This window comes from Etheostoma cragini, chromosome 13 (assembly GCF_013103735.1).
Source record: "Etheostoma cragini isolate CJK2018 chromosome 13, CSU_Ecrag_1.0, whole genome shotgun sequence".
NCBI classification, from domain to species: Eukaryota; Metazoa; Chordata; class Actinopteri; order Perciformes; family Percidae; genus Etheostoma; species Etheostoma cragini.
The window spans coordinates 15,048,397-15,074,477 of NC_048419.1; the positions used below are offsets into that span (position 1 = coordinate 15,048,397).

The 26,081-nt window shown below is 38.2% G+C and overlaps 1 protein-coding gene and 1 long non-coding RNA gene across 2 annotated transcripts in view; one reads left to right on the plus strand and one right to left on the minus strand.

Moving 5' to 3' along the window:
- Nucleotides 1–26,081, minus strand: part of rxfp2a (relaxin family peptide receptor 2a) — a 33,871-nt gene that overhangs the window by 2,331 nt on the left and 5,459 nt on the right. The window contains exons 2-18 of the mRNA XM_034890921.1: nt 23,756–23,899; nt 21,406–21,489; nt 20,951–21,056; nt 19,385–19,456; nt 17,238–17,309; nt 16,643–16,714; nt 15,816–15,887; nt 13,092–13,166; nt 12,844–12,915; nt 10,068–10,139; nt 8,846–8,920; nt 5,516–5,587; nt 5,371–5,442; nt 4,962–5,191; nt 3,408–3,553; nt 1,648–1,743; nt 303–471 (exon numbers count right to left, since the gene is read on the minus strand). Of these exons, the coding sequence (XP_034746812.1) occupies nt 303–471; nt 1,648–1,743; nt 3,408–3,553; nt 4,962–5,191; nt 5,371–5,442; nt 5,516–5,587; nt 8,846–8,920; nt 10,068–10,139; nt 12,844–12,915; nt 13,092–13,166; nt 15,816–15,887; nt 16,643–16,714; nt 17,238–17,309; nt 19,385–19,456; nt 20,951–21,056; nt 21,406–21,489; nt 23,756–23,899 (1,701 nt within the window). The remainder of the gene's footprint in view (nt 1–302; nt 472–1,647; nt 1,744–3,407; nt 3,554–4,961; nt 5,192–5,370; nt 5,443–5,515; nt 5,588–8,845; nt 8,921–10,067; nt 10,140–12,843; nt 12,916–13,091; nt 13,167–15,815; nt 15,888–16,642; nt 16,715–17,237; nt 17,310–19,384; nt 19,457–20,950; nt 21,057–21,405; nt 21,490–23,755; nt 23,900–26,081) is intronic.
- Nucleotides 9,085–25,371, plus strand: LOC117956077. Its single transcript, XR_004659174.1, has 3 exons — nt 9,085–9,422; nt 12,874–12,878; nt 25,362–25,371. It is a non-coding gene; the product is annotated as an uncharacterized LOC117956077 (long non-coding RNA).

Below are 26,081 nucleotides of genomic sequence, written 5' to 3' on the forward strand. Positions count from 1 at the left end.
CCAGCCATGGTGTTTGCAGTGTAATAGCCCAATCGTACATGCAATGCTGTTCCCTGTTCTGTTAGTTAGTTGGTGCACAGTGACATTGTTTAAAATGGGATTAGATTGATATCCTTACATTAACATTTTAGTTTCAGTCCATTTGATCACTATACAGCGGTTTTTTTTTCATCTTTGATTAAAGAAGTATCCTTCTCTTAAATGTAACCACTACATTTGGAGGTACCCTCGAGTGCCAAACAGCAAACACAAAAAAGCTGCATCACTGTCTCACAGAAAAAAAAAATCTTTCTTCAACTTACCCAAAAAAATCCCTGTTGAATATCCTTTGGCTGTAGGTTTTTCTTGCCTGTCAGAGTGCAGGGGAAAGCAGACCCCATTACGTCCGTAGTAGTTTCCAAACACGTCCTCATTCATCAGGGGCACAGCAGCAATAATGAACCCCAGGACCCAGATAGAGGCCAGGGCCACCTTGTAGTGGGATGGCAAACATGGTGTTAGGATTTCTGACAGCGTACTCTACAAAGCCAACCACAAAAAAAAGGAGTTAAGCAAATTGAGGACTCATTGGATTGCCACACTTTCACTGACATTTAATTAACTACAGCAACAACATTTAGTTCAGTCTAGTTGTCTCCTGTTGACTAAATAGTCGTTTCAGACGCTACCTTCTTCTAGACTCTCTGAGAAAGAAAACATGATGTGGCAAAGCTTTCTCACAAAGCTCCCGCTTTCAGTCAGACTTACATCAAGGACAAAGGAGCATTATTAGCAAATAGTAATACTATCAGAATTGGCTGAAAATGCTCTGTTCTTTAAGGGATCTCTTAAAAATAACAAATGAGAACATCAGATCTTAGTTAAATCAACAATAACTCAATATAGCATAAAAAGGAGGTTGAGGAAACTGTAGCAGCAAAAGGTTTGGCACATATCAGCAAAGTAATAGTGTTATGTGATATATGATATGGCAGCTGAAAGCCACACAGCTGAGGCAGTGATTGTGAAATAACACAGCTGTTTAATGCTTATTACCTATGTTAAAATATTTTATTCTTAATTTGTAATCTTAGTGTGGTCATTACGTTTTTCAACACAGCATTTGAAGAAGTTGAGCCAAGTGAACCAAAAATGACTTAGTTTTATTTCCTTACTGAAGGGTCAAAAGCTGTTTTGATAAGAATCTTCTTTAATCTTGATAAAGAATTAGGCGCGCGCACACACACACACACACACAAACACACACACGCATACGCACACCGTGCAGTCATCTACATATAAATCTGTCTCTCTCTGACCCAAAGCGGACATGCTGCACCTCCATACATTAAACAGATTTTCTGGCTTTTCCTTACTAAGATCAGCAGTATATAATTTCGCTATTTCTAAATGTAGCAACAGCAAAGGCCCCAAAATGTTTGCCACTAAAGTGCACCGGCTGAGCGCTTAGCAGAACACTTAATATCTCACAATAATAGCTCAATCTTTCCACACAAAAATGTTTACACACCAAACAACTGAACTGAGCAGTAAAGTACCTTTTACAAACAGCACATAAAGGATCGAATTCCATTAATGTGAAAATAAGACCTTTAGCACCCAATTATTTCCCCTGTTTTTCTGTATTGGTAGTACAAAGTAGCTCACCACAGTTTGAAGTTTGCCTGGCCGCAGATTGCTGAAGGGGAAGACTATAACTAGAAACTTTTCCAGAGTCAGGTAGGTCAGAAGGAGAACAGACACCTGAGGAAAAAAAAAATCTTAAATGAACGTGTTTTAACAACTTACAATAACAATTCTGCCAATCATTTTCCAAAGCATATCATTAATTTTTTTGATTTCCTTCATTCCAGATAGACAGTGGGTTTAGCTTAAACTAATGATAGAAGAATGCAGAGGCTTGAAACATACTTCAGATTAAGTAACATTTTTTTTTTAATGCAGATTTGAAATGGGTACCAATACTGTTGAATCAGGGCATATTTCAAAACTCCTTGTTGGGGCATTCAAGTGTTTTTGTAAAGGCCAATTGAGACTTGACAATCAGCTACGAAAAGTAGTCTCTTCATTGCACAAATTACCTTAACACAACCTTCATGTTTGTTGATTTCTGCTTAAATATTAGATATTATTTATTTTGCAGTAAGTCAAAGTATACATGATTTATTGGTGCGGTTCATTAATCACTGCTCAGTAGAATACTTAATTAATGAATAATGTAGTCCACTGTTGTTTTACACAGATATCTACAAAAATATGCACATGACATCAGAGGTCAGTTAAGGATGCATCAATCTGATTGGGTGTTGGCCACACGTGATAAATCCACATTAAAAGGTGCCCTTTGTTGTTTTGTCACAAAAGTCACGCTTCACCAAAATGCCTTGAAGTCCTTTCACATAAAACATTAGTGATACTGTTTTTTTTATTTTATAAACCGTGCACTTTATACATCTGTTTGCTTTTGTTGTCTTTTGATGCATTCTTAGTGTCAGTCAGAAAAAACACACCAATAAAACAGATTTTATGAAAATGAATGGTGATATATTTAAGAGTTAAATTCAGCATAAAGGCTTTGAAAGCGTCTCACCCTGTATGCATGAAACACAGCACCAACGGATGAAAATCAAATTCTGCCTCAGGCAAACTAAAATCCGAGCCTACACAGTAGCGGGATTCTGGGCTGATAAAATGTTGGATCTGATATGGTATCAGTATCAGCAGAATAAGAGTGTGTATTTGACATCTTAAAAAGAATAGAGACATATCTTGGATATGTCTTGCAGTGTGTGGTTGTAAGAGGGGGTCAAATATGGCAGCCTGGTCAGCTGCCCTCAGCCCCTGATACTGATGCACAAGGCACAATTTGACATCTGTATGAGACCCAGTCAGCCTGAAACTTACTTCCATCCGTGTAAACACATCCGCGGCAATATTACACGCTCAGAGCAACTGCTAAAAAGAGCGCCAAAGTCTGCGTACGGAGGGAACATGGGAGAAGGTAGTTTTTGTCTTTCTAACACGCAGTTAACGTTGTGAAAAGATCTACTGTATTTAAACCCAAACCACAATCTTTTCCTAAACCTTAACAAGTAGTTAAGTTGCCTAAACCTAACCAAACTGTGACTGAAAACTGAAAATATTAGGTCAACTAAGTATAAAAATAGTAAGTTAACATTGACTTTTTATTTCTCACAGGACTCAAACCCCTCCTGGATGAATGTCTTGTGCATAACCCTTACTTAATTCATCAACCGTGACCTCCTCCCTGTTTGTACTTCGTCGCTTTTTAGACTTTGTAAGACTTTTCCGGCAGAAAGATGCTTGGCAGAAAGGATTTATATCACATCAAACCACTATAATTTACTAAACCAATTTGGAAGTGAGAATGTGTTGGATGAAGTTACCTCTGAGGAAAGCATGGCCAGGAATCCAATAGTCCGACACTCCACGCTCTCCATCCAGAGCAGGGCGTTACGATTGTACTGCCCGCGGAATTTCACATCAAACACTCCAACAAAAAACAGGTACACACCCATGAGGCAGTCTGCACCTGAACGATCAGACACATAGTAACAAACATGACTCTTTCTCATTTAAATATCACAGAACTTTCTACACTCCAAATCAGCCAAGAGTAATCACTTGCAAGGGACAGACATGTCTGGTTGTTGCTGTGTGCAGGTGTTTTAGTGCGTTTGAGAGACTAAGTGTGTTATTGCTGAGTCATTTAATGGCTACAGTGTTTTTTCAAAAAATCGACACTCTAATAAAAGGTGAGCACCTGCCACATAGAGGGAGAGTCAGAGACTGATGGTGGTTATACAGGTAAAATTGACTGAGAATACAACACTAAGGCAAAGGAGATGGAAACAAATGCACGACGCAAGTGCACAACAAAGGAGAGAGTTAAATCCATCAATGTTAAAAATGTTTCTTTCTTTTGAAGTGCTTGCCTTTGATTTATGAAGCAACCCCTCCTTGCTGTGTGTAATTATTTGTTGGAATATGACTTCTTATTGCTGGTCATTTTTTAAATTAATCTCGATAACAACTCTAAATCTTTTTAAAACTGAATATGTAAGTATGTTTTTAATTGGAATCTCAGCAATATATTTAAAAAGGTAGGGAAATGTATCACACTTAGGGTCCTTGTAATTGACTGTCATACAAGGAATAAAACTAGCGAATTTGAAAGATTTGTGTTTTTGCGTTACACTCTCAATCTTTATCATAAAGTGTTACTGCAACTTTTTTTTTTTTATTTCTGTCCAAAATATATAAAACATCTAACCCACATCTTGCCCTCTGTAATTTATTCTACTCTTCTTTCAAAAACTAAGAATTCACTGCATCAAAAGATGTCTCTGGATAACAAATGAGGAGCATAAAGGCCCCAAATGGTGCAGTCTTGCTCCCCCTGGTCTCATTTTACAACTGATTTCAATGTTTTTAATTACAAATGTGGTTGATCTTGCACAAGTCTGGACAATAGCACTGTTACTGCCATACAGACTCCATTAGATTCCCTCTACTCTGTCAGCTTTTGAAGGCTAGAGTTTACCTAACTCTTGAACAGTCTTCCTTTTTTTTAATCAAAGTATATACCTCAAGGCCTGATACAACAGATGAACTGTAATTTCCTTTTCACCTCATCATCAGCTGAGTGATGTGAGGAGTGACTCAGAGGTCTGGTCCCAGGCTATATGACTCCTACACTTTTTATTAAGGAACGGTTTGATGACACATTTTCCCTTTTTAGTTGTTGGGATAGCTACACTTGCATGCACAGGCGGTAGTTACATTTATTTAAGTATTCAAGTATTATTTCCAGTAGGCATTTTGTTCATTTTTTTCAAGGGGGACCCATGTTCACTCACAACAAGCAAACAGCACCATGAACAACTCTTCTGTTCTGTATTTACACATATACCTGAGAGTACAGTGGTGTGACTACTCACAGCAGAGGACTTTGATGCAGGCAGCATGCAGGTTGTTCTCTGCTCGTATCAGTGACCTCATGCCGATAACAAAGAGGTTACCGAAGCAAGTAATGAAGGCCATGACCCAGACAGACACCCGCAGCACTACGTTAGCCAGCAGGTCCTCAAAGGAAGAGATGCCATCTGTGTTGGGCTTACAGGACCTGACATGGGGTGCATAGGAGCAGTACTGGAACTTCTTAAAGTAGCTGGCAGAAAAAAGGAACACACACAAATAGAAGGCGATAGCAGAAGAAACGAGGGAGAAAGACAGAAGACAAAGAACGAAAAATGGAGGAAATATTAAGATAGAGAGAAATCATGTTGGGTTATTCAGTGATGACAGACCTATATGAGGATTGTGATACTTGTGTAGGATTGTACGTACATGTGGGAAAGATTATTCATAGGCAGAAATATCTTAGTCTGTATGTCTGGGATCTCTATCCCCTCCAGCGCCCTATAGAAAACAGACCATATGTCACCATCGAACTGGCTTCAGCAAGTTAATTTGCACGCTTGAGTGTACTCACAGAGACTGAAGATGTGTCAGGTGGTGGAAGTGGCTGGGGTGAATGCGGAGGAGGGGATTGTGGGAGATATTTCTGCAACAAAGAACAGATGATTACAAACTAAATATAGCATGCCTGGGTGAAATGTAATGTCTGGCTAAATTACAGTAAAATGTACTTTTACACTGAAATTACAGAGTCTGTGAATGTGTGTGTGCGTGCACAAGCGTGTGTGTTTGTGTGTGTGTGTGTGTGTGTGTGTCATTGTCATCATTGCTTGGATATATTCTGATGGGTATTTTACTTTTTTGCAGTTTAAACTGTAGGGATTTTATTGATGTATTCCTCTTTTTTATTTTATTTTATTTATTTAATCAGCAAATTTTACAAACATGTTATAACATTTCTTGGAAAAATGATTAAATAAATAAAATTAAAAATATATATATAGAATTTAAGGAAGGCACTTAATGAATAAACAGAAAAAGGAGGTAGAAAACAATAAAAAAGAAAAGATAGAATCGAATGAAGGCTATATAATCACAATTCCTTTAAAAATCCTGCAGTAGATCAGTTATACAAAAAAGTTTTATCATTAATAATTTGGATAGACTCCAAAAAGTTCCAAAATTCAATTCTGAAGTGATTAAAAGCTGGCCAAGATATAAAATTTCCCTTGTAGAATTAATTGGTTGACAATCCAATGTATTGTTTTGTTTTTGTTATTGTAATTAAGAATAACATCTTTTGCTTTCAATTTAATTTTGTGATTCTTTTGAATATTTAAATGTTTTTTTAATTCTTTTCCAGAACTCCACAGAATACCGACACTCCCAGAATAGATGTTAGATAGTTTCTTTTTTCAATTTTGCAAAATTCACATTTACTATCCACAGCCGCAAATATATTATATATATATATTTTTTTGATAAAGCATAATTTTGCAGCGTTAAGCGCCTGCCGATGAAATTTAGATAACTTTTGCGGTGACTTAATTTCATTATAACAACTTGTACAACAATTGTAATAGAAATTGGACGCCTCCCATTTTTCCAAAAATGGACTGTGGAATGAATGATGGGTATTTTACTGCATTTTACAGTACCACTGTCAAGTGTATCAAGCAACATGAGATGACTGATTTGAAGCATTTTAATAATATATAATCTACTTTCTGTACTGTAGACTTTACACCACATTGAAGTATGTGTTCAATTGAAGAATTTGTAAAATAAATTGTCCTATGGTGAGTTTGCCAGTTGATATCGTTCCCTTGTGAAATGTTAAAAGCAGGCTGACAGACAGCAGCAGTTTGTAACTCTGGGCATCAATTACTCTTTAGTCCACAGACGCATAATGACTGGAACTGCATAAAAGACTGTGTGAAACTGATTTCAACTCAATTTAAAGTTTTTGTGACAAACTCATCTAACTACTCTGCCTATTGAACACATTTCTGATATTCATATCACAGAAAGTTCCCTACTGCTTCATATTCACTACTAACTACAACATTTTGAAGCTCATTAACTCTATACCAGCATTATTTAAGTTCTCTGACTGACAGGATCATTAGTCCTTACTCATCCTTTCAATGAAAAAACAGTTCACAAGCCACATCTTTTTACTGAACACGAATCCAGAAATGTTAATGACTGATCTTTGCAGGGATATTTAAATACGTCAAAGGTATGAGTGTGCATACAAAATGGTCATTTTAGTTGAGTGCACTGATTAGGTGAAGCAGCAGCTCCCGTGGACAGATTTAGATTTTTTTTGTAAGTACCATAATTGTACTGTATTAAGAGGAACAGACACCGTGTTCCAAGACAGCTCGCATTTATACCAGTAGAAGCTGCTCACCTTGCATATTTGTCAAAGAAGTTCTATATGCGTATGACCTTTCTTGGTCTACATGTGCATTGGAGTCCTTTTCTAGCTGAGCTGGACTCGCTGCACACATGAATGGCACAAATATACTAACACAGCCATTTATAATTTGTATTCTGCCCAGTAGCGGTGATACAAAGAGTAATCTGTCAGTGAGTGTGGTGCTCTGTTCATTTTCTTCATTGTATTACAGCTGTTTCTATTATGGTGGTGCATTTAAAAATGTATCTCACATGACCTGCAATTTGGACTGTGGGTAGTATGCCAAAATTCCTGCAAAGTCTGGCAATGTTTCTGGGACTAGGTATGTAATAATATGAATACTGGAAGCAGATTTCTCATTTGCTGAGACCTGAGATGAATCTCACTTCCATTATTTGATAGCTCCTCACCCCTTGGTTGAACCAGAAGTGGTTCTGGCCCTCCTTCATAAAGACCGTCTCAAAGCTCTAATTCCTGCCCAAAAGAGCGAGAAATGAGTAGGGATCTCCAAGAAGCTATGAGTGAGGATACACAAGAGTAGCCTTACGGGAAGCTGTACAACTGAAAGCTGTTACTAACTCGGCCCATTCAGCTGATGTAGTGACGTGACGCTTCAGATGAAAGAACGTCTCATCCCTCTATAAACACATTTCCTTGTTTACTCTCTCCTCCCATGATTTCCTAGTGTATCTCCAGTGCTTCCTCGGTGGGACTGACTGAGACGCGAGGAGAGGAAGCAAATAGAGGAACCAGGGATGCAATTTAAGGGAAGTGAGATGCACCTCTGGTGTTGTGAATGCTGGCTCACTGTAAATCCTACAGGAAGCTGATGGAACATGATCATCATGTATTCAGGTGCACAAGCATTTTCCTGTCAACAACAAGTCAAAATGTCTGAAGCAAAAAAAAGTCTATTGAAATTCAAATGTGTGTTTTTCCAAGGCCAATTCTCAATGGCTTAACACTACAAAAAACATCTGACAGTAAGGTCCACCACAAGACCAAAACATTTTTGTTCCACATAATACTCCTTTAAAAGGCTCTGTACACCAACACATGTGTATTCAGTTAATCTGGCTTATTAGAACGCTTCCCAGGGCTGAGTGGGTGTGTTTAGACTGATTGATTTACATCTTCCTGAGTCTCCTGTTAGCTCTGTTGCACCTGCAGGACAAATAACTTTATCATTCTAATTGGTAGATGAGATTTGTGACCTAACAAATTCCCATCAAAGCTTCGGCCCACCTTCAACCTCCGCAGAGGTCTAATCATCCAGAATAAAAGACAACACTTGTGTGGGTGTTCAGATGCTTTCATTGTCTGAGTTTATTTCCCTTGGGAGGCATTAATAGTAAGACAAAGGCATGTTCTCTGAATTCAACCTTAAATCTGGAGATCCCCAAAGTGTTTGTACATCTAATAAACCATAATCCCCTTCTGTAATCCTCTTTAATTGCAACCAGACTATCAATTACTCACAGTTTAAGAAGGGACTTGGAGAGGCTCTTAAAGGTGTTTTTCGGCAACTCCCTGATCTTGTTGCTGGACAGATTCCTTAACACAATGAAAGAGAGTGAAATTTTTAGGAAATGTTAATTATAAAGACAAAAGCAAAATGAGAAACATCCAGATTCACTTACATCCATATTTCACTAATTCAATACCAAACATGGATAGTGGATAGCATAACACGAGTTTGGAGTTAAACACGGCAGCCCTGTCAGCGAGCTTGTTACGCCCACAATCTTTTTTGGAGCAGTTATAACTTCGAAAAACCACAGGTTCCAGTTAATCTTATAATGGATGTGTGTTGAGGCATTTAAACAAACAATCGGGGAAATAAACACCTCTTGTCTGCCAGTCTCCTGAGAGAGCTCCAGCCAGCTCACAGCAGGGTGTGTGAAGGCGGACAGGCCAGGCTGCAAGCCAGCGACCCTGGCAGGCACCGGCCGGCTGTCACGTCAGACCGCGGAGCTTCTGAGCTCTGACACAGTCAGACCAAATTTGCAATTAGCCATCAATTTTCGTAAAACGACCCATATTTGAGCTCTACATAGTCTCATATATCTCAGAAGTGAATATAGTAATGAAATAACAGACAAAATGTATAAAGTTTCCAGTTGTTGGCCACAACAGCAATCCATGGTTGTTGTGATTGCAGTGCTTTCCACACACTTTAAATTTTTTGATTGGGCGTATTAGCTGTCAACGTGGGTGGGCCAAGGCCCGTCCAGGCCCGCCTGAAGGTGTTTTGGACAATGTCCAGCTTTGGCAGCTTTTTCTATGCTGACGAGTCCATTCTGTCTTCCTCTGTTTGGCTGTGTTCAGAAGATTGTGGCAACTCAAATGTTTTTCTAATCCTCCGTTTCTTGCTTGGCTACTAGCAGCTGCTTGGGGGAGGGTGTGGGGGCGGTGCACGATCACAGAAGGCTGTGTCATGTGGACACGCCAACCGTTTTGTTGTCATTACTTAGAATTCCTCATGGGGACGAAAGAAACTACACACTACAGCTTTAAAAGAAATGTGTAAAGCTGATAAAGATCTGCGGATCGGTGAGCAAAATAATTAAATGCAAGAAAGAGAATCCATTACCTAAGCAAGTAAAAACTTTTTCTCAAATTCTCAGACTCCACTTCAACTGAAACCCAGTGATTAATCAGACTAACCACCTCTATTTAATGTCAGCTGAATGGTACTCACAGTTCGGCTAGTTTCCACAGAGACTGGAAGGTGTTTTCGGGAACTCTTCTGATCTTGTTGTCCATCAGCAATCTGAACAGGACAGAGTTGCTGTCAGAAACTGTAGGGAAAGTGGTGTTTCAAACCCGTGGTGCATCCTTGCAGTAACTAGATGCAATTTTATTTGTTGCATTAACTGAATATATGGCTTAACATATAGTTAACAAAACTCAATGCTCACTTAAACAACCCTAGAAAAAGGGGTTCTTCATTGTATATAAAACATTTTTATCCTTTTCTTGCTCGTAGAAATACTTTACAGCCAGATGCTGCCCAGAGCAACACTGGAGCACATGGCAGACAAATGCCTTGCTAAAGGCCGTCTTAGCAGTGCCAATAAGGGACTAACAAACACTGCACTTTTACTTCACTGCCCAGGGTCAAACTGACAAAACTGACAAGATTCAACATGACATCTCAACACAGAAAAGTGAAGCTGGATTGACATGTTGCAATTGTCTACTCATTCTGAGGTGTAGTGCTGACTTTCTGTCTATTCTATTATGATCAAAAATTCTTAAGTTTAACCCCGGTGAAACATGATAACAGACATAAACAGAGAGGCTTAATCTGGCGGGAACACACACAGCTCGTAGATTCATGAAATGAAAACAGCAGTGGACGGCAAAAAAAAACTAAAAGCAGATTAATATCCTTCCTCCAAGACTCAAACTGTGCTTTTTAACCAGGAGAAATTAAATAGGTGCCCTTTATTTATAGTGTGGTGAAAGCATTCTTCAAAGATTTAACAGTACTAATCTGTCATTGATGCTGTAACAAAGCTTGGACATGAAGCTTGTATTTATGTTTGACAGTTTAGATAAAACCTAGTGAGAGTGTGTCCTCTACCTTTTCATGTCGACAGACATTAACTGCTGGATGTCTTTGCATGATGTTGGTTCAATGATGCAAAATTCATTGTTCACAATCAACAGCCTCAGGTCTAGTCTGGAAGCCTTTAACTCCGTCTGAGGCATGACTTTCATTTAGGTTTAGTTTTAGGATCCTGACTTGTCCTATGATCTTCATTGTGACAAGGTTTTACAGTCATGTTGAGGCATTGTTTGTGGTTCCCTTGTCATTTGAGAGACTTGAAAACGAGCAGACTCACAGCCAGCGGGCATTTATTCGTAACGAACTTTGCAGCAACTCTGCAGCTGTAGTACAAAAAGGCTGCTGCTGCTAGCACACCAAACCATGCTACCCTTCTCCGGCTGCTGTTGTATTTTAAAAAGTTAAAAACAATGATCGATAAATAATGTATTTCTGTTTTACGTATAGGCCTACTCTGCAGCCAGACTGATTCAAAACAGATCTAGCTTTAATAAGCCTTATCTGCTTAACACCAAGCCAACCTTCTACAAGTTGTTGATCAGGCCACGTCTGACATTAAACATAGAAAGAAGCCTTTTGCTTCACAACAGGAAGTAACCTTCTGTCTCCAACCCGCTGGTTTCTTAAACTAGGCAAAGATAATCAAATGTTGATTCCTGTATTTTTTGTGAGTTTCTCATTTACATGATAGAACCTTTTGATCTGTGACTGGAAACAACCCCAAGGGGGGCGGAGTTTAGAGCCATGTCCTTCCTCCGTGCACAGTGAAGAAGCCAACAAGACATGGCCTACACTTTGCCATGCCAATGGCAAACAATGAGAATGGGTTTAAATACACCAGGTGAAAAGGAACCGCCCCCAGGTGCAGGGAATATATGTGCATGAATTACAAATGTTCAGGGCTGTTCGATATGTCCCGGAAGAGGGAACATATCGTCCAGACCACTGAAACTGCTGTTTCATTAAACATTTTGTTAATTCCCCATTGTAACTCAAGCCTCTCTCCTTCTTGTCAAATCAATTTTCCACCACTGCTTTGTAAGGTCAGTGTCTTCTTTTCAATAACATGTTAGAACCCAATTCTGCATGAAGAGCCAACTGTGACATTAAATGCTCTGATTAGCCATCTAGGTATTTTCAGTTAATCTGGTAGACCTCCCAGGACTCTGTGGCTGTAAACAATTGTGCAGTAAAGTAGAGTTGATCAAAACTGTCCATAATTTGCTATTGTTGTCTTTGTGTTAAATATGAAACAGGAACGTCAAAACCAGATTGTTCTTATGCACCCCAGAGTCGTTAGGACTCCATAGATACAACCCCGAGCTTCCCAGACTACTTACTTGATCAAATTCTATTTACTTAGACTAAGGATTTAATATTCAAACAAGAGTGGCTGATGGCCCTAAAGATGCTATGTTTTTAATATTGAAGCTGCTAGAAGTCTGCCATTTTTTTACTTTTTAAGTAATTACCTGAATTTGAATTAAAATGTACAACTGTTTCTGTCAGATATACTGCCATATTTTATTTGAGGTAAAAAAAAAAAAGTTTAAAAAAATGAATTTGGTACTGAATTCAGCGGAATGTAAATGGAACATTTTTACACAAAGCACATTTGTGCTCACTTGAAGTTTTGTTCATAAAGACAATATAACATCATCGTCATCAAACACAATTGCTGAACAAATGACTGATGTTGTGTGGATTTCTGATGTAGCTACTCAGAAAACCTAACTATGTACATCATCGCAGCAGATGGGAATGCACCAATTTGTAGTTTATCTTTTGGAAAACTTCAAAAGCTCCCTAAATGGAATGGAAACATGGCCTCTTGTAAAGCCCTTAAATTGATTGTGTTTCAAGCGTCTTGGACTTTTATTACATTTCAAAGTGGAGTACTCACAGAACTTCAAGCTTGCTGCAAGTCTTCAAGATTGAGTAATTGAGAGTTTGAATCTGGTTTCCCTCAAGGTCCCTGTGAGCAAAAAAAAAAAGGTAACCCGTCACCTGTGTCTACCATTTGCTTTTACCTTACGTATGCACACAAGCGCAAACACACACATCCAACTGTCTGAGAACAGCTATCTACTGAACCACACACATGCACTACACACCTGCACACACACAAGTACACTGTCAAGGCAGACTCACAGCCAGTCCAAGGCAGGCATGTGTTGACAGAAGCTCGGGTGTGGAAGCTGCTGCAGCGAGGCGCCCACCATGGATCTGAAGGAGAAGGAAAACATGCAAAGCAGAAATTAAACTTCCTAAGCTGAGTTGATGCACTGTTGCAACAGCTTGATTACTTGGAAACAAAACTTCTGGGAAATGTTTTGAAAAAGACTGACAACTGATGAGGATAAATGACCAAAATCAGACGGACACTGCTACGGAAACACAGTAACTAATGAGGAACAACAGAAAATGAAATGTCAGTCATTCACAAATGGCTGATCTCACCACATGACCATCGTGCAATTCAATATACTTTAAACCACGAATGCAAAAACACAAATATAAATAAATGAATGTTATAAATAAATGAATGTCAATAAACCATTGTCGGCAAAGGAATGTCTACTAGTGTGATTACAATAGCAACATTTGACTTAAGTACTATTGTATTTGAATGACTAACTGCAATTTCCCAAACTTTCACTGTGCTATTGATTGTCTTCCAACCAGTGGGCTCCCTTTATTTCAAATTTGAGATTCTTAAAACATACTTAAGATTAAGGGATCCATCACTGTTTAACAGTTCAATGACATTTTTGCAACTTCACTTCATGGCAAAGTCACACTGTAATCTAAGCATGATAAGCAGTTTGTGAGCAGGGACTGCTTTGACACATCAGTGACTTCAAAGTTGGCAGCCGATTAGCAAACCTTTTATTGCAAATAAGTAAAAACTGGCCAAACGTGCATTATAATGTTTTTTTGTGCAAAGTGCACATTTCTTTTTGTGTGGTTGGACAGTAATTGCATAAAGCGTTTTGGTGTATGACTCTAAATCTTTGATGACGTTCTCTAGAACGCGCTAAAAATAAAAGGATTTTGAAATGCTGTGTGCTCACGGACGGACATGTATAGAAGTTTACTCCTCAAAGCAGCAGCCGCTGGTTCGACTCCGACCTGCGACCCTTAGCTGCATGTCATTCTCCCTTTCTTTCCCTTTTAATGTCTACAGCTGTCCTTTCAAAACAAAAGGCCTTAAATGCCCAAGGAAAAAAAATGCTGGCACAATTGCATTATCAAACAATAATGGATTAAACTACTACTTTGTTCACTTTTATGGGTTACCTTTTCTCAGGTAGTTTACAAGGCATTTTCAAGTCTCTGCAAATACTGAAATGAACAGAATTGTTTGACTGGATGCTAGAAAATCATTTAAAAAGCCTTTGCTTTAAAAAGTGTTTGCCAATAAACGCAAGTAGTAGATAATTTGTAGATTATGGAGTAAAACCTCTCATTCTGTCTTAACTAAATAGAGATTAAAAAGAAACTTTGATATTTCAGGGGTGGGAACACTTCAGACAGGACAGATGTTAGGAAAGACGAAGCAGAGACAAGACACAAGGGACTTCACAGATGAAAGAGAGACATATGGTCACTTCAGTCTGAGAGCAACTCCTCGGAGGTAGAAACGATCTTTGAAAAGGCACGCTTGAAAGATAAAAGGAATAACGATGATAGAGAAGGAAAAATGTGGGACAGTTCTAAATCCACTAAGTACACTGCTTTAAGATTTGCTGCCTGTTACAGTTACTATTTATTTTTTGTTTAATGAAAAAATTATAAAAGCATAATAAATTCATTTTGAGTTTTTCTGTAAAGCACGAAAATTCATGACCTGTTGTATTTAAATGTGCTTTACAAATAAATGTAACATTATTATTAACTGGCTTCTGAAAGAAATACCTAAATTGCCAAGACGGTCTAGACAGTCCTCCGGAGCAGATGCGCAGAGCTTCTATTTTTGCCGGATGTCGGAGAACTTTGCAGCGATTCAGCAAAGGTCAGATTGTGCGAGACAGGAATTCAAACTAAATAAAACATCCAGTTAATTTTCAAAATAAAATACACTGTGCTCACGGCGGATCATATTTCCCTGCACTATACCTTGAAAACGTTGTAATGGGAGGAGACAGGCCTGAAGTCAACAGGTCAGAGATTTTTGGGTTCTCTTTACATAAACTACATCCTGTTGTATAGAGCGATCCTATGTGAATTTGCGAGATCTCAACGGTCCTTTTGACTTCAGCTGTCAGTCATGGCCGCAGCCATTTCGCAACAAATCCGGACCTAGTGGGTATCGGTGGACAGCGGAGCAGACACACACTGGAGCCGTTTCGCAGCCGTTTTGCAGTTGGTGGAAATCTAGGGTAGGAATCCCTCAGAACTTGACCAACCTCATCACAAAGAAATTTCTGAGCATGAAATGAGTTGTAAAATTTAACAAGACAATTTGTTACAGGTACAACTAAGCAGAAATTTGGCAAGCATGAAAGCTCTTGATCTCATCTGGCAGAAAATTGATTAAAGAAAACCTGAGAAAGGCATGCTTCACACCTTAAAAGTCAAACACACACATACACATGAATGAGGAGTACATTTCAAAATTTCCATACAATATATTCACATTGGTAAGTTGGCATACAGTGTATCTTAAAACTAATAGGCAGGCATCTTTGTGGTTGGACCACATTGTTAATTTCCCTACAGTTTATAGAGTACTTTCAGGTGCGTGATTTCCAAGAGTAGGCATTCTTCAAAATATATATTGACTTTAAAAAAAAACATATACTGTAAATGCACATCTGAAATATATTCTCAGCCCAAAACAGAAGACATTTCACAAAAAACAATGCAACTCACAGGTATATGAGAGACTGGAGCCCGATGAAAGTGTCCTTGGACAAGCCGCTTAGTGGGTTATGATCCAACATCCTGGCACAAAGAAGCATTGTTATTTATTGTTATTAAACAGTAGTTCAACATTTTGGGAACAATGTGTAGATGCTTTCTTGCCAAGAATTAGACAAGAAGATCAATACCAACTAGACACTAAATATGAAGCGACAACCAGCTAGTGATTAACTTTGCATAAAAAGTGTAAACATAGCTTGGTTCTGTCCAAAGTCTGTCTGTATTTGACTAATTAACACATTATATCTTATTAGTGTAATACTGTCTCTATCTTAATATTTAGCATATAGACATGAAAGTGGTATCACCATAACACCCAGCAAGAAAGCCAATAACTACTGTACTTCCCAAAAAGGTATCACAAGTAATCTGAGTTGTCTTTAGTACATATTTGACTCGTTATAGGTACAGATAAAAACAATTCTCCCAGCTCTCAATCCTACTGCAACTCACATGCTATTATGAACTTCAAGGGGATTTGTTTTAAGTAGAGACCCTAAACCACAAATCAAAATCTAAGAAAAAATTCTAGATTCCTACAAGGATGTATGAGTAAAATGGGCATTCGTGTCCCAGAGTACACAAAAAAGAGCTTGACAGCGCCATAGAGACACATAATGCCTGCCAGAACTGCAATGTGTGTCTTTGAATGTCCTCTTGCATATTTCAACAGTCACATAGTGTTCTTTCATCAACATTAATATAAAACCACAGGGGAGTACACAACACAATAACTTCCTCATGGCTGTGTGTGTGTGTGTGTGTGTGTGACTTACAGCCACTCTAACTGATGGAGATCCCCAAACACACCAGGACTAAGGGAGGATATCAAGTTCTCACTTAGAAACCTGAGAGAAAGAGTGAGAAGCAAAGAAAGAGGGGATTATCTTCTAATGAAGTTTCTCTGATTTTCAAATATCATATATTTCAAGAATCTAAAAAAAGATCCTCAAATTGTCTGTTTGCAACTTACATGGTAATACATAACGTTCTCAATGTGCACAGTGTCACAGTCAGTTCGGAACAAAACAAATAAAGCCTTTTGCAACATTGTCAGTATTCAGATTTCGTTGTTACGTAAATGAAATAACCCAGACCTGCTTAGTGAAGACAGTCACCCTATGAATTAAAAGAATTTAACACATTAACTATTCTAGCTAGAGTTCAGGGCTTTATACATTTTTTTACTTTTAAATTGCTTTGAGAATCTCCAAAAATTCCATCTTTTTACTTCTTCGTGAAGAGATTTAAAGAGAAAAGCACATCATAGATAGATCAATAAGTGAAAAGGGGAATTGGAAGGAAAATAAAGACTGAATGTTGCTGTTTCTGAACAGATTAAGTCATCAATGAAGTGAGCAAGGTACTTACAACCTCTTTAAATTGTGCAAGCCGCTGAAAGCACGTTTGGATATGAACTGGAGGCTGTTGTTTTGCAGAAATCTGGGAACAGAGGGAAAAAACAATCCCCACTCTAACTATTGATCTCTCATGCGTGTAAAAACCATTCATGCAGAATGTCAAAAGTGGTTAATACCCAGGGGCCAGTTGTTCAAAGGTAAACTGATCGGATTTTGGTTATTGGTTTGGGTCAAATCCTGAAAATGGATTGTTCAAAAGGGAAGGAAGGAATCTGAAATCAGATTAGATCACGGAATCCAATCCTAGTTTTAATCTGGATCAAACCTTCAGTTTGGGTTTTTCAAAACTTGTCAGTAGGATCTGTATAACTTTGATCCAAAAAACAGGAGTATCCTGATCTCAACAGGGGGTGGTGGGATTTCAAGGTGGATTCAAGGATGAAAATGTAGTAAACTTTAAACTTGGTCAAATAATACATTTGTTTCATTTAGTGTGTATACTTTTATTATATTTTGCACTTGACTTGTGTAACCGTTGTAACAGTGATAAGCTATTAAGCTATTCAGTATAGTAAAGTAAAAAAAAAAAAAAAAGATCTTGTCCCCATGAAAATCCCCAAAACAAATTTCAATAACAAAATGTATTCAATTTTTCTGTCATTCATCACCATATATTAATTTCAAAGAAACAAGCATCAGAGATGAGCCTGTCAGAAATCATTTCTGGTCTCTCATCCTCAGATAAAGAAGAACCCTGAACATTTTTTATTTGGTTAACTATTGGACTTTTAGCCCTTTTTTTTAAAGATGTTTTATATCCACAATGTGATTGTTAATATATAGTTATTTTTTATTTGTTGTGGCTCAGATGAGGGGTCAGAAAAGAAGTGATGAATGGAAGTGGATGTTTATGTTATTTCTGTGTTTTGTCTTAATAAAAGAAACACTTACAGTGACCCCAGGTTTTCTCTTCTACTTGTTTTTACAGGTAGTGTGATATGTGATATGTTTTCCCATTCAGAGCACTGGTAACCCGGATTTGGTAATCTTGAAAACTGTGCATCTGGATCAGGGTGATCCAATCTTGCTTTGAAAAAAACGGTAAAACGGATTACCTGATCCTGGATAGCAAAAAATGGGATTTCCAAATCTGGATCATATGATCCAGATGTTTTGAACAACTGGCCCAAGGGGACAAAACCCTTGAGAATAAAGCTGCTGGACTGGAGCAATATTATGTTTTTGCCTTGTGCTAAACATCATTCCAGTGCCGTTCAAAAGCCAACTAAATGAAAAAAATCAAATGGGAAATTAAAATCTAAAAATCTAATTATGGTTAATATACTGAGAGCTTGGCAATTAAAAACATGTCAAATATTTTTCACTTTATGTCAGATATGAGAGCAGGATGATACGGCGGGTCATTAAGGCTTTACGGCTAGTAATTAAATATTATGTAAAATGTTTTAATTTGTTTGCGTAGTTTGCCTGTGTTGAGTATTTGTCATGATGAAAAGTAAGAATGGCATCAGAGATTATTCACAGGTAATAACAAAAACTGCTTTAGCAAGGAGATTATGTGGCCCTCACACAGTTGTCCTCCCAATCACAATGAACAGTCATAGAGTATAAACTTTAAATTATTATTTGAGTAGCTAACTTGAAGATGCCAGATGACTTGGAACTGTGTCTCTGGATGCCTACTTATCAGTTAACAGCATGACATAGACTGCAGTCTGTCTCACATTATGTAGTCAATGCAATATAGTATAATCTATTCACTGGTATTATAACTGTTTGTCTGGTTCAGCCTGCAGAGACATACAGTAAGTTTTACAAGAAAAAAACACAAATCAGTGAAATCACATCAAAGCATTCATACTGTCAACTACTCAGATTGGCCTGCCATCACAACTAAAATGAATTAAAAGACAGAGTAATTGATTAGAAAGGGATCGAAATCATTCCCCGTGATGGGTACTTGCCTTTCTATTTCAGTATTTGCTAAATAATTCAGTTTTTTGCTCATTTATGAATGTTTTCTTTACTGTTGTGAGACATGAAATCTCGTTACATACTGAAGCATACAGTTACCCACAATAAATGTAGTAGTAAACCAACCAAAAGTGTGCATTGAAAAGATGTTAAAACACTCACAGTCTCTCTAGAAAAGAGTATTTTGAGAAAACTAAATCAGACAACACTCGGATCTTGTTGCTCCTCAGTGACCTGTAACAGAACCCATAAATCGGGGGAGAGAGAGAGGATTAAAGGTTGAAAGTATTATGCACGATTAAAAGTCACAGTAAAACCTTAACTACGGCTATTTTATTCAGAAATGGCTTTTATAGAGTTCCTGGCGTCACATTCCCACAATAGTAGAGAAAAATCTGTCAGAGTAAAGTTGAAAACGGTCCACTTAACTTAACACTTAAATCTTAAAAGGCTAATATAAGTACAGGAACATAGAAATGGCAGAGCACACTCACTCAGTCACTCAGTCACTAACTCCCTCACATACACACACAATGTATTCATACAGCACCATTATTGACTACAAAGGCCTTTGCAAAAGACAAAACCAAAGCAACTGCAAAAAGTAGATGAAGACCATTAAAACAAACTTAAGGAACTAAACCTCAGAAAGGGTAAAATAAGGATAAAGTTATCCAATTCCCGTCTACTATATTCCCATGTGGGGAAACCATCATTTTAGCTGCATTTTTCATCTCAAACTTCAGATATTTTTTTTAAAATCAGATTGGCACAGCTTGTTGTTAAGAACTAAATATCCCACTGCTATCACCAGAAGAATCTACTTCAATAAGCGACTGAAAACTGAGCCCTGCTGAATCCCAAGTTTCAAAGAGGAGTTAATGAGGAGGCATAAATCCCCAGGCAGAGAGGTGCCAACTTGTCAGGGTAAAAAAACAATAGCCATTACCACAGCCGTAAAAAGGGTCATATACTAAACATAAAAATAAAAAACAAGGAGGAACTCTTTGGGAGGCCGTTTGGAGGTTTTCTGAATTGAGGGCCTGAACTATTGCAAATTTGTATGCCTTATTTATAGGGGGATAGAATTTCAATCCTATGACCCACAAGGAAAGTATAAGCAGGTTTTCGAAAAACTTCATACTTTTATCCCCATCTACCACAAATAGTAAAACAGTTGACATACTTGAAGGAGCGCTTAGTCACATTTCAATGTGAAAATCAAAACCAGGCCAGACAGCGCCTAAAAGTAAAATGCTGGAATAGAAATGTTGTCGGCAGCGTCAACTCTTTTTTTTTTTATAAGAGCTCTGGCATTACAGTCTGAACAGGAGGCCACCTGAGTTAAAGATTCAGAAAGCTGAGAAATGAAGGGATACAGGTCCACAAGTCTATATTCAAGCCGGAGAAACAGGGTGGCTTCATTAAATGAGGTTGAAAATGCGTAAACAGCTAAGAACACAAAAATCTAACAATGGGCGAAGAAAAAAACTTAACATTTGGTGCTTTTTTCCCTCTGTTCAGCAAGACCCAGTTGTCAGTAAAAACATTAATTTACTTACAGTACTATATAATTACAGTTTTCATCTTGGGGATTTCAACTTGTAAAGATTTTGTTGTTTAAGTTGTCTGTGTCTCTTGCTGTCTAACAGGATTAAATGAACATAACATAACAGAACAGAACAGTCACAGAACAGAACACACACACCCCAATTAGAGGACACTTACAGAAAGCTAACATTAGGAGAGAGTAGAGGAACGTCTTCCAGGTTGACCTCCACACACTCGACATCCGTCTGTATGCAGTCACAACTGTCTGGATACTCCTGCAAGACTACACACACACACACACACACACACACACACACAAACACACACACACACACACACTTTAGAAGAGCATTAATGTATTTTAACTACAGACGCTTATTACTAAATGCTTAGAATTGCTAAAAGTGGTCCAGTGGGAAACAGCATTAGACCATAATGGCTACAATTATTGATTAATTTTATAATCAAACAATTGTTGAAATGAAATATGTCTGTCACAATATCCCAGGGCCCAACAGTGATTCAATTTAAGACGATCCTCATTGTCTGAACACAAAACATACAACCATGCTGAAAGTAAATGCACACATTCACGCATAGAGACACAATTATACACACACACAAACACTTACAACACTCATTCAGCAAGTACTGGTCCACATGGTTGGCATCTTGTAGCGTTTGACCAAATAAGTCCGCCCATCCGATGTTGTCCCCTGCAAACCCAAACAAGAGACAGTAGTTATCAGTACACCACAGACAGAGAAAACCCAGTGAATTACCTGAAGAAAGCCGGATGGTGCTGATTTCTTTGGAAAAACGATCGGCTGAGGAAGTGTGATGATTTGAAAGACAACAATAACTCAAGCACTGAAGGGACTAGGTTTTATCATAAAATGCTATTGAAAGTGAGATACAACTGTCACGTTATTGAGCTCAATTCGAGTCGAAAAACAAGTTGGCCTCGGGCTATTGCTGTGTCAAAAACAAAAACTATTATTTGATACTTACAAAAGTCTGATTAAGCAATTGTCACGCGTAATTTCAACACAGACCATAAGACCAGCACTATCACCTCATCGGTTTGAGTCATTTACCTTTTTTGACTGGCTTATTACTGACTTTATAGGATAGAATAAGTCAAAAAAGTGGAAAAGACGTGCTGTCTAGAATGTTTTCTCTGACAGGAAGGCAGCATATTCTGTGTGCACACCAACAATAGCTTCTGTGCTGTGTTCTAACAGTCAGCTACCCTCCAAAGCCTCCCTGATGCTGCACTGGAGGTTGTAAGTGAAAACTGTTGATTTTTATGCAGATGTGATGGTGGGATGTTTTTTTTTTTCTTATGCGACAAAGCTATTTTAGGGATTATTTCAACCACACGCACACTTCCCACACAGGAACTGGCCGAGGGGTAATGTCTATCTACTTCCAGCCTGCTGGCCAGCAGCACTGAGGGAGCGATGTAAGAGAGAGTGTGAGATTCCATGGACCATTCTAACAATTAGCACCACATTTCAGCCGTCAAGTTCCAGAAAATAAACTAAGCTCTTCGTGTCATAGGTCATATCTAACTACGCAACTGACATTTATCATTACATATATTGAAATGTGCCAAAAGTGGGTGTACTATAGAAGCCCAGTGCTAATATCAAATTATGTTTCGACTGATCATTAGGCCTTGCAGTTGGCATAAGTCGGGGCTGTCATAACTTTCCTGAGCCCTCTTCCTAACTTTTCCTGTTGTGCACCCTAAGTCTAATTAATTCTCTTTAAGCTTCACTTTCAAGTCACGTCTCTCCTGAAGTGTGTTTATTGTTCACATTTGGTCCTATGTTAGTAGAGACAGCGCACTCCTCAAAAGCTAATCATAAATGTCAACTAGGAAACTGTAATTATAAAAGCAATAACATACTCAGGGTTATCCTATACAGTCAAATATTGTCTGTGTTGTGTGCTGATCTGCTATACAACACATAAGCAACCTCAGCACATTGGTGTAAAAGGAGCTATTGCACTCCCTCTTCAGTGTGTAAAAACTGTTTAAATAGGTCTTAGACTTTTTTGAGCTTATAGATAATGAATAATAAACTAACTTATGTCTAGTCCATTGGCCATCTAATACATGTGCTCAGCTTTTTTTTATCATTTCGCAAGATCTCCCATATCTCACAAAATATTTAATAGTTACACGAAATAATAATAAAAAAAAAACACTTGGCATACGTCACATTAAGGATTGCATTGATTTTGCATCCCTAAAAAGATCCTGACTCCTTCACTGCTTCATGATACCACTCATGTGTTCCACACTTGAACCAGAATGACTCCAGTGTTACGTCTTTATAATAAACTGTCATATAAGCTGAAAGCTGTGCTTAGATGCTGTGATGCTAAACAGACTAAAGGGCAGCCTGTTCCCCTTTAAATGGATAAAATCACGGCAACTGTCAGTTTTCTTCACTCAAGGCTGTAAATAACTTAAGTTTGTGGCTGTGGCTTTAACACACTCAGCCGTCTCCAAAACTTGATGTAGGCTGGGTACCAGTAGCAGCAATGCCATCTCTATAGACATACCAAGCCACTTGCAATTTTACTGCGGTTATCGTTTGAGCTACTCTTATCCAAAGTCCTCTTTTATTTACTTTTTTCCAAATTTCTCCAGCATTTCTTGAGGAAGCTACTTAGGAACTAGTTGGAGACCTTTAAATAATTAGGCCTACTTGATTATCTCCTCTCGGCAGTTCACTTGCACGGGACAAAATCATCTATCTGCCAAAAGTGAAGAGCAATTTTGGCTTTTAAACTCTTGCTGATCACCTTGGACACTCTCAAACAGTGGCCTGGAAAGAACCAAGGCCACATTGTGGTTAAGCTGAGACTCTGCTTGTAGAAAAAACGTTTTAGTGATGGCAATTATATATTTTAAATCATATATGAAGCTACAATGACTTGGGTTATAATTAATATTCACACACTTACCACAGCGCCGCTCATCTGCTCCATTTGGACAGTCCTTGTGTCCGTTACACTGCAAAACCTGTGGGAGACAATCACTTATGTTCCCACAGGGGAATTGACCGAGGGGACATTTGGAGGACACGTCCGGCCTGCTGGTCAGCAACGCTGAGGGAGAGAAGCGTGAGAGAGAGTTAAATTATGTGGACCATTCTCACAATTAGCACCAAAACTCAGGATTTTGTTACTGTTACATCAGGAGTAAAGTGTGACTTGGCTAAAGGCCTTTCACGTAGGACAAGGCTAAATTATTTGCAGGCAGTTGTAATGTAATGTTTTTTTTTTCATATAAAAGACAAGGATTAACTAGTTCTAGCTCTATCTATTAATAAAGTTACAGCTGTGTGAATGTGCACAGCAACTCTCACTTTGGAGACTCTGCTATCAATCCTGCTGCTGTGCAATAACTGCGGGTATTTAATTAACTCAGAGGAAAAATTCAATAAATGGCAACAAACAAAACTTCTCTGGGCATATAAATGTTTTGGCAAAACCCGCATTACATTTAGAGGCATGAGCCTTATTTATCTAACCTGTTACTGACTCTGTCTTCATTGCATTTCAACTTGTATTGAAATGCATAAGTTTTGGTGTGATAGTGGCGTAGTCTGGTCTAGAAGTGACCCAGAGCTGGCGCTCTTCGGGTGCTCAGAGAATGCTCTCAGGTACTCGCCTGAGACACAACAAGCACTAATGCTTGGCATGGTTTCCACAAAGAATACAATTCTCCTGGACTGGAAATCCCCCATTTCCCCTTGCTTTTGAAAATGGCTTAACGAAATGACTTGGATTGTCCAGATGGAAAGGATACACTTCCACAACTTTAAAACATGAAACCCGAGCATCTGGGGACCATTCATTGACTATTTTAAAGACATGTGATACTTTTCTGTAGAGATGTGCTCTTGACTGTGTTGCAACTTGTGTTTCAACATCTGGCCATGTAGATAACAGCAATATTTCATTCATCCAAGACACGCTTTTAATTTTGATGATAGCATTATTCTGTTGTTGTTGGTTTTTTTCTTCTTCTCTGTTGTTGTGCTTTGTTTACATAAAACCTGAAAAATTGAAAATAAAATAAATATTTTTTAAAACAACTTGTATTGGACATTTAAATTTAGTGAAGGAGGCAAACTTCCCCTGCTATCTGTCTTTTGCACTCTGTCTTGTGCCTATCTCTCCTAAACAGATGAGAAATCACTGGATGTCAATTTTTTTTTATTCACTGAGCTCATCTTTAAAATGTACCTAGTCTCATTCAATGAGGAGAATCCAGTAAAGCTCTTATCTAAAGATCAACTCCTTCCTTCCTGAAATCATCCAGTTTACCTTCTTAACTTTTACGCCACTATTACTTTTACTTCTGTGTCATCACTTAACTCGGATCCCATATTTTGATGCACGCAACTGTGTAACTGAACAGAAATTTCTTTTCTCTTTCATTTTGTTTTAATAAATTAAAAAATTCATCACAGCTTTAAAACTTATGTCCAAAGCATGAGCTAACCAAAAGAATCTTGGTCATAAAAACTTATTTTGTTTTTTGTTTATGGTTCATTTTCTGCAGCTTGTCACATCTGGCCTGTAAGACTGAAATAAATTCCTCATTCCTGCCTGCCAGCAAACACAAGGGCCACACTAGGGTGAACTGTCCCGAATCCAAGCAGTTGTTCCAAATCCCGAATCCTGCCGAAACTGTCCCAAAAATTAGAGCAAAGTCTTTTGAGTAGTTAGGACGGAGGGGTGGGGTGGGGTGGGGGGGAGTTAGATGTGAGGCTAGCAGCAAACTAGATATAACTAACAGCATAACTGTACAGACCAACACTTTGTGTTTGTTTTATTGGTTTCAGAATGACACTTGAGTTCATAATTTTATTGATTTTTTTATTTGTATTTGAGTTTACGTGACAGTTGAATTCCTAAATTTAAAAAAAAGTAATTTTGGTGTGGACTTATACAATTTATGTTATCCATTGACTCATGATTCAGAATGTAATTTGCAACATTTTACATTCCTATAGCAGTACTCACACTGTCATGTTTTGGTTTCTATAAATCCAAACTAAATCAGTTTAAAGTTACCATGTGTGAATGTTCAATGCTGGAATTTGTATAAACATGCACAACAAGGCCCATACATTTCAGGAAATCCACAACCGATCACGATCAAGACAAGTCAGCACCACCTGCACCAGCAGCCACCAACTGGCCTGACTGAAGACTCCCCAGGAAAGGTGATGAAGAAAAGCGAACACCGGTGATGACTATAACATGTTCTCAGGTTGAC